Here is a 14034-nt window from a genome sequence, read left to right as displayed (position 1 = left end):
GATCGTGCTGTCAATACAGCTGATTATTATAGAGTAATTTTTTAAGAATTCAAAATATAAATGTGTAGTTTTTCTGCTAAGAGCTGCTGTCTCCCATTTTTGACGAAGTTTTCGGTTATAAAATTTGAGGTTTTCGATTTTAAAACCTTTAACCTTTAACAAATGACAAAAATTTTCAGTCTGACAAAGTTCGTTTCTTTTGTTTTTTTTGTGTTTTGGTCTTGCAAGCTTTATTCTACAACAAAGCTTAGTACAAGCGATCTTACCTTCGTCCCATCCCGCTAGGAGCTAAAAACTGCTCTCATTAACATCCAAATTTCGAACGATGAACTCTGTGTTTTAACTGGCTCGAAATATTGAAATTGAAGTCCCCTTTACTATCGTAATTTTTAACTAATCGTAGAAACCATTTTTGTCACACTATCATACTTGAACACGAGTTCAATTTTTTCAAAAATCTTCTAACGTTTTTTAAATCTCTTGATAATTGCTGCAAGTACTTGTACTAAACGTACTTTTGACAAGGAAACCGGTATAAATTATTACCACGAACACGAATTTGAGTTTAATCCGTGTATTTTTTGCAGTAGCAGAACTAGAAAACCACTATAAAGTTATTTCGAATGATGCACACTTGGAAGTTTGCCCCACCTGTTTTTTGTTATTTCCTACAAAATAAACTTTCAAAAACGAGAATACATAAAAATCTTAAATTACAATATAGTTATCAGTATTACAATTTAAGATCTATGAGTATAAATTACAATTGCTTTGCAGTAAAATTAATATTATTGCTCTAATTTAAGTCTAATGCTCGCATCCGGGCCGAGCCATGACATCAATAAGCTGAAATTCTGCTCCGAAGTACATAATCAACATAAAAATAATAGATACCATAGACGACGTTATAAAAAATATAAGAGCGAAAAGTCTGTCAATAACCATAGCTAGCTCTTTCCATTCTGTTTCGTTCTCAATTTCTTGCTCGTGCTGGCGGATAAAATTTCGAATTTGAATAAGTGACTTTTTCATTTTTTCCATGTCTTCTGAAATTTGGTCACAATTTGAAACGTCATCGGCGTTGTTTACTTGTTTGTTCACGATTCGAGTGGTGTTTCTCTGATGGGTTTCTGTGGAATTAGAGCCCACATCGTAAGGATGGCCTGAAATCAGTGGGAATTTGAGGGAGTTTTCTGCCTTGACATCTGTCCGGGTATATTTTGTGGATGAGTCGTTACTGGTTGGCGGTCTGTTTCCATTATGCATCGCACTTCCATTCGCCATCATAATTGTATGGTCTCTTGGGGACCAGCGGCTTTTCCTGTGGAAATTCGGGAAGAAATGTTTCCATTCATTTTGCAATCAAGAATAAAATGTCCCAGTTCAACGGCTGTTTTATTCTACACGATAGACGTGATTTAAGAAATTTTGAATTAAAAAGGTTCTAATTTTTTTTTGAATTATTGTTTAGAGACGTGCATTCTTGTTTTACCAAAATTCGAGCTGTAAGACGGCTCCATTTTTCTGGAAAATAATCTTAATGACACATATGTGACATTAAAGATGTCTTACAATTTGGTAAGGAAAAAAATTAGATATTAAAAGTTTTGGAATGAAAATTTGATTACAATTTTTTTAATCTGCTCTTGTCGAAATGTGCCGTCACTTCCACCAGTACCAGAGCACCGATTTATGATGAAATCTGTTTTTTTATGAAACTCTATCTGGAAAACTGAACATTGAACTTAATACAAAAAGTAAACCTAAAATCGAAGATAAAAATGTTTACTTGTTTATGATCTACGAAAAATCGGTAGATCATAAACAAGTAAAATGTTTATGATCTATCCAGAATGAGCCATTTTTTTCTGGCTATTTCTTTTATTTATTTCTACCAAGCACTGCTCCTTTGCTTCACAATTTTCTAAAACAATTTTCCGAATCAAGAATAAACACTGGTTCTTGTTTGCGTTTTTCGATCAATCAGAATCATATTTGGCAGTTTAACTAAGACCTCCTAATTTATTTCAGCAATTTGTTAAGTTAGATCTATACAGCTGCAACTGAGAAAAAGTTTTTTTCTTTTCATTAAAAAAAGATGGAAACATTCCTTCGAATGGAGGTGAGTGAGTTCTGTAGACAGAAGTACTTGGCCAGTTTCTCGAATGCCAGTTGTCTGATGGGGGGAGGGATGGGCTTCCTCCTTGTACCCTTGTGGTGGATAGTCAACACAAGCACACTCGCAAACACACTCGCCATCACTAGAGACACTTGGGCTAGGAAGTAGTCACCTGGAAATGTTAATAGATTGAGAGAGAACAACCTAATGTAAATTGTGCATAAGATAATCTTGACACAGCTGGACAAGAAGCTCTATTTGTTCAACGTACACTTGGCTAGAGAACTGAAGCCTTGAGGAACCAAAAGGAACGTGAAAACGGGTTGTAAGGGATGCCCAAGTTCAAGAGCTAAAAGCAGTTGGTGTATTGGTTATCAAACTAGAGTGGTTGGTTAACATTTTTACAGATTCTTTCAAAAAAATGTTATCTTGCAAGATCTGACAGAAAAATGATTGTCTTGTAAGATCTGCCAGAATAGAGGTTATCTTGCAAGATTCTTGCGAAGACAACAGAGTTTGTGCCGGTCCAGCTGCGATTTGATTGGCGGATTTTATTCCTTCTTTTTATCAACATTATTTGCTGGTAGAATAAATTGAAAGTCAGTAGGACAGGATTCATTAAAAACCTTTGATTTTTTGGAAACTTAAAATTGCAACAAATTTTGACTACGGCCAAAAAATTACTAATTTTTTCTGCTAAAACCAGCTTTTGATTTATAACCTGCTATCCAAGTAAAATTGATATTAAAATTTTGCATTTTCAAACAAGCGGAAAGACAAGCGAAAAAAAAAACTGGTGGAAAAAAAACAAAACTCTGACGAAAAAAAACCATGGATTTTTAGCTAAGAACAATTTCGTCTAGATAGAAAACGGTTATCTTGTAAGACTCTGGCAGAATAAATGGTTGTTTTACAAGATTCTGGCACAAAAAAGTGGTCTTGCAAGGTTCTGGCAGAATGAATGGCTATATTGCAAGCCTATTCCAGAAATTTTGCAAGACAATAATTCCAAATCGAATGGGACAGGCTTGCAAGTAATAGATAATGGTTAAAATCTAGTAGGGATTATCTATTACTTGCAAGCCTGTCCCAGTCGATTTAGAATTATTATCTTGCAAAATTTCTGGAATAGGCTTGCAATATAGCCATTCATTCTGCTAGAACCTTGCAAGATCACTTTTTATGCCAGCATATGCGCCTGCTTAGACAGCCCTAGCATGAAAGAATTTTTCAAATCTAATCGCTGATCTTGTTAAAATGAGTTTATGAGAGATTCTCATGTCACTTGAGCTTAATTGAGAGGGGACTAAAAATAAACCATAGCTTGAGAAATCTTGTAACAACAAAAAAAGTTTTGGCAAACTGTGTGGTAAAACAATTTATTCCAAGTTGGGGACTCATTTCAACAATGAATTAGCGTGAATAAAAAAATGCTTGATTCCTTTGATGATGGCACGTAGATTTCTTTGAAGTTTTGCTTAAAATACCGGAACAAAACAATTTTTTTAGGTAAGAATTGGCCCCCAGCGGAATAATCCCCCACTTCGCTATCAAAGAGCTGCACATTTAGCACTTTTGATAATGCCCCACTAATCAATATTTCAATGAGATCGAAATCCCATCAATGTTACCAAATTCATAAAAAAAGTGTACTATAGATGATTGATGGCCATTTCCCACAAGATCAGAGTTTCGCCGATGGCTCAGTTTTTATCTTATTGAAAACTTTCTGTTGACAAAAAGTTTACACGCAAAACGTTGTTGTTACACGCTGTGTTTTATCAGTATCTTCTGAATAATTAATTGAAGAATAGTAAAAAAGGCAGAGGGATAGGCTGACCGGTTCTTTAAAAACTGATTGAATATTCCAGTACTTGTTTGTGAGCACGAATAATATAGCCGAATTCAGGAAAAGTCACGACAGGCAGCAAGCATGGTGAAAGAAAAAATTTAAATTTTTGCCCTATGATTTTGACAATGACTAATTTGTCTGCCGACCAAAAATTTGTAAGGGAACATAATCCAAAAATTGATGCGGGTTTTTTGAAATTAACTAGATCCGTCAAAAAAATTTTATGGGAGCCCAAACAGAGGTATCAACGGATACATAATGAAATTGTTCTCTCGATATGGTTTCGTTTTCATAAAAATTTGCTAAAAACTAAGCTTATTATTTATGAGCCAAAGGGAGTTTTTTGCAATTTTTTAAAGTTACAGTTTGGTGACCTAAAATACGTTGCAAAACTCGCACAAAATTTTCTGTCAACACCACTTCTGGTTCAGGCCTCTTTTTAAACCAATTTGGTCTTTCAGTACTGACTTAGAAGAAAGTCAGAAAATCAGAAACTTTCATTCCGATGTTTGCTTCTGAGTCAGAACAGAATTTGGAAATGATGTTTTCTGATTTTACTTTTCATAATACAATTAAATATGCATGAACAGTGATGCCCAGCATTTGTTTGTAAAATTGTTGCCGCTACATAAAATTGTACTGTTCTGAGACTTTTTTCTATTGCATCAAAACTCAATCAGGTCAAAATATGATCTTGCTTTTCTTTGTATGATAGTGTCTCCAAATAAACCGGTGTTGAATTATAGTCAAGAACAGCTTTTTGTTAAAGTAGCCAGCTTCTTAAAACAAAATTAGCAAAAACCCCAAATCAGCAAATGTAAAGGGTTTCAAATAACACCAACTCCGCGAAAAAAATGTTTTTGTCACTAGTTCGAACGAAAAGCAATAATATTTACCAGTAGTCGTTGGTGAACAAAAGAAAGGTCAAAACAATAGAATTTTTTTCAACTTATTCGAGAACACTTCAAGATTTTGTCGAAAACTTTCGATTCTTCCATTGCTTTTTCATCGTTAAGCACGTTAAGTCAAAATTAGCTGCAAAAATTTTTCCTCAATTATTAACTTTTGTGCGCCATTTTCCACAACGGACAATAGTTACTCAAAAAGTACAAATAAGTCATAACATTTTGAATTACTTTGTGAAACGAGTTTTCACAGATAAACTTAGCCCAGTTCCATCGTTTTCAGCGTAAAATTAGTCTGAATCATCATTGCCCAAATTTCATAAGCTACTACTTGAGACCAAAACCAAGACTTAGTTTTTTTGATGAACAGTGCTAAGTGTAAATGTAAAATAAGTCATTGTTTTTATAAACCATTAGTTATCAAGAGTAACAGTTCTGAAATTTTTCACCAATTAGGCTTTCTTTCTTTCCAGCTCTTTTGAAAATATCAGATACTACATATATCAGATGCTACAACGGCGGAAAAGGTGACGCGTGCAAACCAGCGACTTGTGGAGTGGAAATTAGTTATGATGTATTCTCTGATGTTTTCAACACAAAAACACTAATTCTCAAAATAAAATAGCTGAGCTTAAACAGTTTTCACACACGGTTAAAATTCTTATCTTAAAAGTGCGGTGTCGACAAATAGTGTCAAACGCGATCAAAGATACTCAAGAAACCGGACAAAACAATGGCACAGAATGAACAAGAAAGTCTTTCGCAAATTTTAATTTGATTTTATTCTTACCGATCTGGTGTTCTCCGGGTCGAGTTTTGCTCAGAAATAATGTAGGATTAGCGTCGAATAGCGGTGAAAAACAACTTTTTCCACCGCTAAGCGCCGGCAACTTTTAGCGTTGAACGCGGTGAATTTTTGCAAGATTTGCGGTTTTTAGCGGTGAAAAATTTTTTTTCACGGCATTCTGCTGGTATCGGTGAAATTTTCACCGCATTCTTGGCATTGAGCTCAAATCTTACACTTTTTACTCAATTTCACTGAAAAACTTACATCTTTTAGCGATTTTTAGCGGTGGCACCTCAACCCGGGTCAACCTCAACTTGTAATTGGGAATCAAGGAAAGATATAAACTTAAATTAGGCTGTTTCAGCACTTGTTATTAGCGCTATTCTCTGATTCTCTGCTTTTATAGTTTAAAAGGATTAAATTCCTGATTCATACGTTTCTTCAAACAGTGTTTGTTAACAGCAGAATCGAATATAATTAATCAAATTTTCATTTGACATACGTTTTGAGCCACACAATAGTGTTTAAGCCAAGTATGTTGCAGTACCAATTTGATGAAGCTGAGTACAAGCACAATTTTGTAAAAACTCTCTCTTTAAAATGCTTCAGTACTTATTAGATAGCGTGGTGAATGGATTAATAGGGTTCTATTACCGAAATTTTGTCAACTCTCGGTTTAAAATGCTTCAGTACTTAATAGATAGCGTGGTGAATGGGTTTATAGGTATGTATATGTTGGTTAGCACTGACCTAGGATGGGAGCGTTCTTGGAGCTGGGTGGCATCTTTTCGGATATCATGACGTTGTTGACAGCCAGGGCCAGTAAAATGGTTATGCTCAGGGTTATCTTCTCACCACTGAAATATTTCACAAGTTTTTTATGCGGAACTTAAGTAGTAAAAATAAACTCGTTAGCAGAAATAAACGTTTAAATAGCAAAACTACATCCCAAATTGTCTGATTTTGCGGCCAGTTTTCACTATCATTGCGGTATATGTTTCACTAGAAAGTGATATGAAGCGACTGGAAGTCGGCCGAAAATTAACTAGTAAGAAACCTCTTTTTGAAGAAATTACAGCACAAAATTTCCCCGTTTTCCTGTAAAGCAATAAGTAGTTCTTTTTTCCTTTTAATAAATAACTCTACTCATTTTCAGTCGCTTCATATAAATTTCTAGGGAAACAGGTGTGACATTAACTTAGTTCAGCTTATTGCTTGAATATTTAATTTGTCAGAATTGCGAGGCTGCAGATTGCTTTTAGAAGTTTGTGCGATCGTTTTTAAGATAATTTAGAGACGTTTTAAATCTACCCGTTTTTTTAAGAGTGAGGTTAATCTTTTAATGTTTCAAATATAGTTCTCAAAATTGCAATTCAACAAAATAAAGTTTCATAGAATGGCGTTTTGAAGTTAAAAAGGTCAATTTCAGCTCACGCTTTAATTTTTTTATTTTTTACAACTGACCTAAAACAAGACCCCCCCCCCACCGTTACAACGGTGTTAGGAGTAAATAGACAAACAGGTGTTGTTTCAAACTGACCATTCACAAGGTAGGCAGAATACGGCAATGACAACTACTGATAATAGAGCACATGGCAGGATGACATTGAGTTCGAAGAACCTCGGCCGCCTCTTCAAGTGAATCAGATAGCACAGGTCCACAAGGGGAGAGTCGTATCTGCAACATATCAACACATAAAAGCTGCTATATTTTATTTGTTTTTTTACCATTTGTTTTTTGTTTGTTTTTTTATTTATTTGATTTTGATATTTTTTTGATATTTTTTAGTTATTTGTTTTTTACCTTTTGGGCTAATCACCGACGATTTGAGTTTTTTTTTATCGTGTAATATTTTAGACTGGTCTAACATATTACACGATAAAAAAAATTCGAATCAATTGGGATAGCTCAAAAGAGGTAAAAAATACCATGGTACGGGCTCTGTCATTTTTAATATGTGATAAGACCGTGCCACATTACGACGTAGAGGTATACCTCAAAATTGCCGACTTAGTAAAATTGGCTCGAAAATTGGATACATACAATGAAGGAAATTAGGAGACATCCTTTGTATCTTACTTTTCGCAAAAGGGGTTCCGCCAATTTTGCGAAATAAAAAGAACATTCGAAACGAAAAGTAGGTTACAAGTCTTGTAGCGCGTTTCCGCATAATTTAGGTATCTATTAATCGCGCGCATTTTAAGCATGCAGCGAACACTTTATTAAAGATTTAATTGAAGCTTTCAAAGCTTTAAAGTGCTTTAAATAAATGCAACAACAAAAACTGATTTTTTTCCGAAAAATCCCTCGCACATCAATGGCTTTGTATATCAATGTGGGACTGGCCGATTTTAATAAGTAATAATAAATAGTACTATTAAGTTGTAATAAGTAGAAATAAAGTACTATAGGTATTAAAAGGTAGTAATAAAGTACTACTAGTAGTAATAAGTTAGGCTTAATTAAATAAGTAGTAATTAAGTAAGGCTTAATTGCGGATTATATGCAAAATCGAGCTATATTGCGTGCCAAAAATCGATACATATATGGAGCAGATGCGTGATACAAGCCGTGCGGAAAAAAGATTATAAAGTTTGTACTTGTATTTTGCGGCTAGGATTAGGACACTTTTGCGAACACGGGTTACTAATTTCCCTTCCATTTTGCTGTTTTCTGCTAAAGTAGCTATTTTTCGCAATACTATTCCATTTTCAAAGTATTAAAATAGTAAAAATGAACAAGAGATACACGCATCGGGCATATCCGCCCGTGACGATTTAGGTATACCTCTGCGTAGTAATGCAGATTGAAATGGCCTCTTATCAGAGAATAATCAACATATTGCTAAATGATGAGGACACTTCCAGACTTCATCGTCTGAAAAGACTGTTTTATTCAATAAACTGGGTTCGATCCTAGTTATATATCTATGATCGGACCCAATTTACTGAATCTAAATGTATATTTGTTCCGACCCCACTTGTGGGGGGAGGAACTATATACTCATATGGTTTTTTTGTACGAACAATTTTGGCCGATCGGTAGAGAAATGTGAGTTGTATCTTTAAAAAGATCGTCCAGTGTAGAATCCGAAATAAAAAACATCTTTTTGAATTTCGTATTATTCGAGGAGTTAACGAGGTTTGAAATTTTGCGTGAACACGGGATATTTGTCATGATTTTGTTCACTTTTAGTGTAATTTTTCTTCAAATTACGATTTTTTCTAAAAAAAAAGTAATTCAAAATTATATTTCACGTCACGAAATGAACCATTTTTATGTTCCTAATGGACTAAAGACGATAAAAGACCAGTTCTGTTCTCATAGGGAAGTTCATCAAAAATAATCGAATTCTATTTGGGAGCTTTTTTTTTAGAAAACTTCTCATTTTTATTGTTCGTTTAAGTCACTTTTCATATCAAGATTTACAAAATGACAAACCTCAATTACATTCAAATGAATCGCAATGAGCAAAACATTCGTTTTCAAGGAATTGCTCATGTTTTTTGGCTTCGAATTCATTTTTCGTAATTTTAAATGAAATTTTGGTCTCCTTTTTGAGGTTTTACTAACTTTGTTGGAGTCTTATGTCTCAAATTTTTTGGATAAAAGTGCAATATTTTCCCTAACGAGCATTTAGTGAACCTATCTACTGCTTTGAGTGGACAGCTAATGGCTGTTAAGACTTCAAAAACAAGTTTTTGAATTTTTTTTTGGTATTAACCAATTTTATTCTTATTTTCGTGAACTATAAGTCAGTCTAGGTGATGACAGAACACTCTTTCTTCCTACTGCAACCAAAGTTATTATCATGAATGGTTTTATATTCTAGCTATTGGTTATATGGCTTCAACGCCAAAAGATTTCAAAAAAATTTTCTAAAATTTCTGGATATTTTCTTGTATTGGTTACTTTAGACAACTTATCACATTATCCTTAAATTGCTCGCTCCAATTAGCTTAGGGAAATTTTTCAATGATCACAGATAAAAAATTCAGAGAAAGATTAGGTTTTAAAGTGCTTCGACAATTTCTTCTCGCACTTTTCTACTGAATTTCTTGGGTTTTGCTTGTTTTTGCTGTTCTTTTCATAGTCATCAGACTTACTGTGATATATTTTTGATTACGTATGCATGAAAAAAACCTGTTTCTCCATCGGGGCACAATTGAGCGTATATATTGTCTTCCGTTTAAAGCTATTGAATATAATATCTGTTAAGACTTAAAGAAAAATTGAAATTGTTTTTTGAACATTAGCCAATCTAAAACACTTTTTCGCGAACTGTTAGCCAGTTTCAGTATTGACAGAACTCCTTCCGTTTCTACTGCAACTAAAATTAATCTGTTAGCGATTTTATCTTCTATCTACTGTTTATATTAATTCAATGCCACAAGATTTCAAGAACAAAAATTTTTAACTTTTTATCATATTTTCGTATTATTTGTCACTTTGAAATCTTATCATATTATCCTGATATTGATAGCTCCCATTGGCTTAAAAAGACGTTCAAAGGATCACAGATCAAATTTCAGTGAAAACCTTATGGTTTAAATTGCTTCAACACTTGCTTCTCGCAATTTTTTTCCTTGTAAATGAATTGTTGTAATGTCTTATTGATGAATTATGGTCGGCCAATACTCTTGTTTTCCCATCGAGTCTTATTTTAACGTATGTAGTGGCTTCCGTTGAGAGCTATTGAGTTTAATGTGCGCTGATACTACGAGTTTTTCTAAAAAAATTCGTGGTTCAAATGTATTGGTTCATATTAGTTGATTTTTTGAAGTCATATTGTTGAAAAAGAAGAATTCCATTGCTGTTGAAACAATAATTGAAAATAGAAATGTTTCAGTTCGAAGCATTCAGTTTATTGCGAAAAGCCTCAAAAATTATGATACACATTTTCAAAAAATTTTCAAATTTAAATTCTTCAGTTTTTGTTGTTCTTTTCGCCAACTTGTAACTTATTTTCATCATTGAGAGGTCCAATCCAATTAGTATTACAAAAAAACTTATCTACAGATTTTATGTCGCAATTGACGTTTTGTACAATATGCGGTTTCATAAACATTTTTGGGTGGTCAATCTTTATTATTCTTTTTCTCTTTTTTCAGCACAAGCGCGTAATAACAGATCCCAATGGTTTTCAAATGTTGCGCGAAAAAACGTATTTAATCTCTGAGTACCAATCCTTTAGCTGAATTAGTAGAAATAACAATTAAAATAAAAACATATAATATTCATGTAATAGCTATTGATTTTAATGGTATCAATAGTTTGTGTTTTCGCAAATTGTTTGTAATTTGATTAGTGTTTTGCAACCTTAGTTCGTTTCTTTGGCTTAGACTAACCAAAGTCAGGCTTTTGGGTTTTGTGTTGACTGTTCAAAAACTTATCAAGGATTATTTCGTTAAAAGCTAATGATATTAAAGACTTTTGAAATTTCTTGGTTTAAAAAATATTTTTTAATTTTTGAATTTCGCCACATTATTGGTTCTCTTTGTTAACTTGTTACCAGGTCTCATTGTGACATTTTTACATCTGCTGTATTGCTAGTGAAAATCAATTTGTGATGTTAAGGTTTTATCTGACTGCATTTTGAAGTTGTTACTAGGTGTTTATAAATTTAGATATTCATTTCTTCCCGGGAAAATTTTTGTTTTTGCTTATTTTGTTGCTTGTTTTTTTTTCTCGTAGTCTCATTAATGGTAAATCTCGTTGACGCTGTGATGGGAAATGGCATTATGTAATTCAATTAGTAGTTACGTTTTTGTAATGATTTTTTAAAACTCAATCATCTATTTTTGTTATCTCTTCATTTGGTTGACAATTAAGTCAGAAATTTAGATGAGCTCGGGTCGGCATATGTGCGAACGCACATTAAAGAGTCTCCTTGTAGCTATTAGTTATGAACATATTGGATCTGATAGATATCTATTAGTGAGTTTGTGAAGCGAAATGTTGTTTCTCAATTCTAGAGAAACCAATTGGCCACTAGAGGCCTTGTAAATCAAGTAAATACCCAGGTTGAGGTCGCGCTCGAAATCGCCTCTGATCAGACCGTCCCAGACAAGTGGGACCTCTGATCAGACCGTCCCAGACCGAAGTGACCTCTGATCAGACGAGAATGCGCTCGAAGATCATTGTGCGCTCGAAGTGCGCTCGAAGCCGCCTCTGATCAGGCGAGTTCCAGACCGAAGTGACCCCTGATCAGACAAGTTCCAGACCATTGTCCAGACGAGTTCCAGACCATTGTCCAGAGTAAAGTGCGTTCGAATTAGTCTGATCAGAGACTGATTTTAAACATGAACAGATCTCTCAATATCGTTATAATGTATTCATTTTATCTATCATTTTATCAATCTTATATTCAACTAACAAAAAACCAATCCTGAGAGTATTGCTAATGAAAGTAAATAAAAAAAATGATCAAAAAAATTACTGAGTATGCCATTTTTTATGTTTTTAACTGAAAAAATGAACTTAGACAGCTCTGCGTAAAAACGTCTTGATCTACTTTTATTCAAAATCTTTTCTTGAGAGGACCGGCAGTTGATATTAGCTGGACCCCTTGATTCTGATCAAACCCATCAGATTTTCAGATGAAGTTGCGATCAGAATGCTGTTTTATTGTTGTCTCTTACCCGAGACAACAAAAGTCAGTAAGAAAACAAAAAAAAAACTTGAAAAAAAATGTCGCTCGAATTGGTCTTTGGTCAGACTAGTGTGCGCTCGAACCGGCCTCTGATCAGACTTGTGTGCGCTTGAAATTGCCTCTGATCAGACCGTCCCAGACCAAAGTGACCTCTGATCAGACCGTCCCAGAACAAAGTGGCCTCTGATCAGGCAAGTTCTAGACCATTGTCCAGACAAAAGTGCGCTCGAAGCCTTTTCCAGACCATGTAATTCGAGCGCACCGGGAACATGTGTGCGCTCGAAACTCGTCTGATCAGGGGTCACTTCGGTCTGGCCACCTTGACCTGGGTAGAATGATGACAAAAATTATGAGTCTAAGTTGGGGGTTAGTACAGTTGAAACTGCGTTCCATTTTGAAACAAAAAGTGACATTAACAGTATCATCTCTTGAGAAAATAAGTAGATGTTTACTTAAATATTACTATATAACGAATTAAAGTTTGTAACCTTTTACGAATTACAAATCAAGTGTTGTTGATTTCTCTACAATTTTAGAGAAAAATTGATGCATTATTAGGCAAATTTTATAAAATTGATGCCGTATTAGGCAATAATTTGTTGTAATAAATGTAAATTTTTATAAAAAAATCAAAAAAAAATAAAACCAATAGCTAAAACTTATAATTTTTCACAAATAATGCATTACAATTTGACTATGATTGTCATATCATCAAGATCCGGATACACACCCAGGATAATTGTTGACAGATCTGTGGACACTGACACCTTGTAACTCCCACGCATCATTCTCAACATAATAGTCTATCACTCCACTGTCACTCGAGTTGATCAGATCCAACTCTTTCTGGGGGAAGGTCCACGAGCCTAAAAAAATTTATTAAAAATGAATTCAAACCGGTTTATGGTTTCCGACATCTTGGCTATGCCCCGGTGGGGTTCAATTTTGATTAAGGATATCTAGTGGATCCCATCCAGAAGGATAGCAGTAGTATCTGAGTTTAATTAATGCTTGTGCCTCAAATAATTTTGTCATTTCTCTTCAGAATGATTTCGGATTCATCAGAGGCGTAAAAACAAATTGATCTCAACACAATCAGAATTAAAGTAAATAGTTTTGGTCGGACAAAAAATTTCTTAAAGCAATTTGGTAACAACTCAGCAAAAATGGACAAAGAGAGAAGGGATATGAACAGAACTAAATTTTGTTTAAGAGATAAATTTCATAGAGTTTTTTTGGTGTTTTGTCGAACAATGTAATATTCCTGCATTTTAATATTTCCTGTATTTCATGAACAATTTTTTAATGAAATGAGGTAGTAATAAATTTGATTCACTGAATTTTTGATCCAGGACCAGTACTCTGATAATATAACATTTTATATCTGAAATGATTTACTCAGCGTTGGTTCAGTCTGGACAAGTTCTGAGTAAAATCCTGAGCACATACTTAATAGTTGCTTTATTAATTTCTGTTTATTTAATGGATATGCCAACAAACTGCAATGCTCTTTCCATCAAAAGTTTCACAGATTTTGGTGCAAAGATCACTTGTGATCACCTGCGAAGAATCATTATCAGCATCAATCGTTACCGACAAAAGTTACAAAGAAAGCGGCTGGCGCTTTTCGGAACCGATTTCCGTTCAAAACGGAAATCGTTTAAATTTTGTGAAAGTGGATTCCTCAAAGCAATAAAAAAAACTTCAAAAGAAAAACA

General features: G+C 34.1%; 1 protein-coding gene across 1 annotated transcript; it reads right to left on the bottom strand.

The window, feature by feature from the left end:
* Nucleotides 1-2088: 2088 nt before the first annotated feature.
* On the bottom strand, nucleotides 2089-13763 carry LOC142346295 (neuronal acetylcholine receptor subunit alpha-10-like). Its single transcript, XM_075398810.1, has 5 exons — nucleotides 13715-13763; nucleotides 13047-13182; nucleotides 7204-7341; nucleotides 6414-6520; nucleotides 2089-2291 (listed from the first exon to the last, which is right to left on the bottom strand). Exons 1-5 carry the CDS (start codon nucleotides 13761-13763, stop codon nucleotides 2089-2091), a joined length of 633 nt encoding a protein of 210 aa, XP_075254925.1.
* Nucleotides 13764-14034: the final 271 nt, after the last annotated feature.

The sequence above is a fragment of the Convolutriloba macropyga genome, chromosome 9 (assembly GCF_964194025.1).
Source record: "Convolutriloba macropyga chromosome 9, txConMacr16.3, whole genome shotgun sequence".
In the NCBI taxonomy this organism is placed as follows: domain Eukaryota; kingdom Metazoa; phylum Xenacoelomorpha; order Acoela; family Convolutidae; genus Convolutriloba; species Convolutriloba macropyga.
The sequence above is the reverse complement of the archived record's forward strand: the minus strand, read 5'-3'. Positions and strand labels throughout refer to the sequence as shown.

Coding starts and splice junctions, on each gene's coding strand:
- LOC142346295 (XM_075398810.1), bottom strand. CDS start 13,763: ATGTGCTCAGGATTTTACTCAGAACTTGTCCAGACTGAACCAACGCTG. Junction 7,342..13,046: donor TCTGTCAACAATTATCCTGG/GTGTGTATCCGG, acceptor GATATGTTGCAG/ATACGACTCTCCCCTTGTGG. Junction 2,292..6,413: donor CAAGAACGCTCCCATCCTAG/GTCAGTGCTAAC, acceptor TAACATTTCCAG/GTGACTACTTCCTAGCCCAA.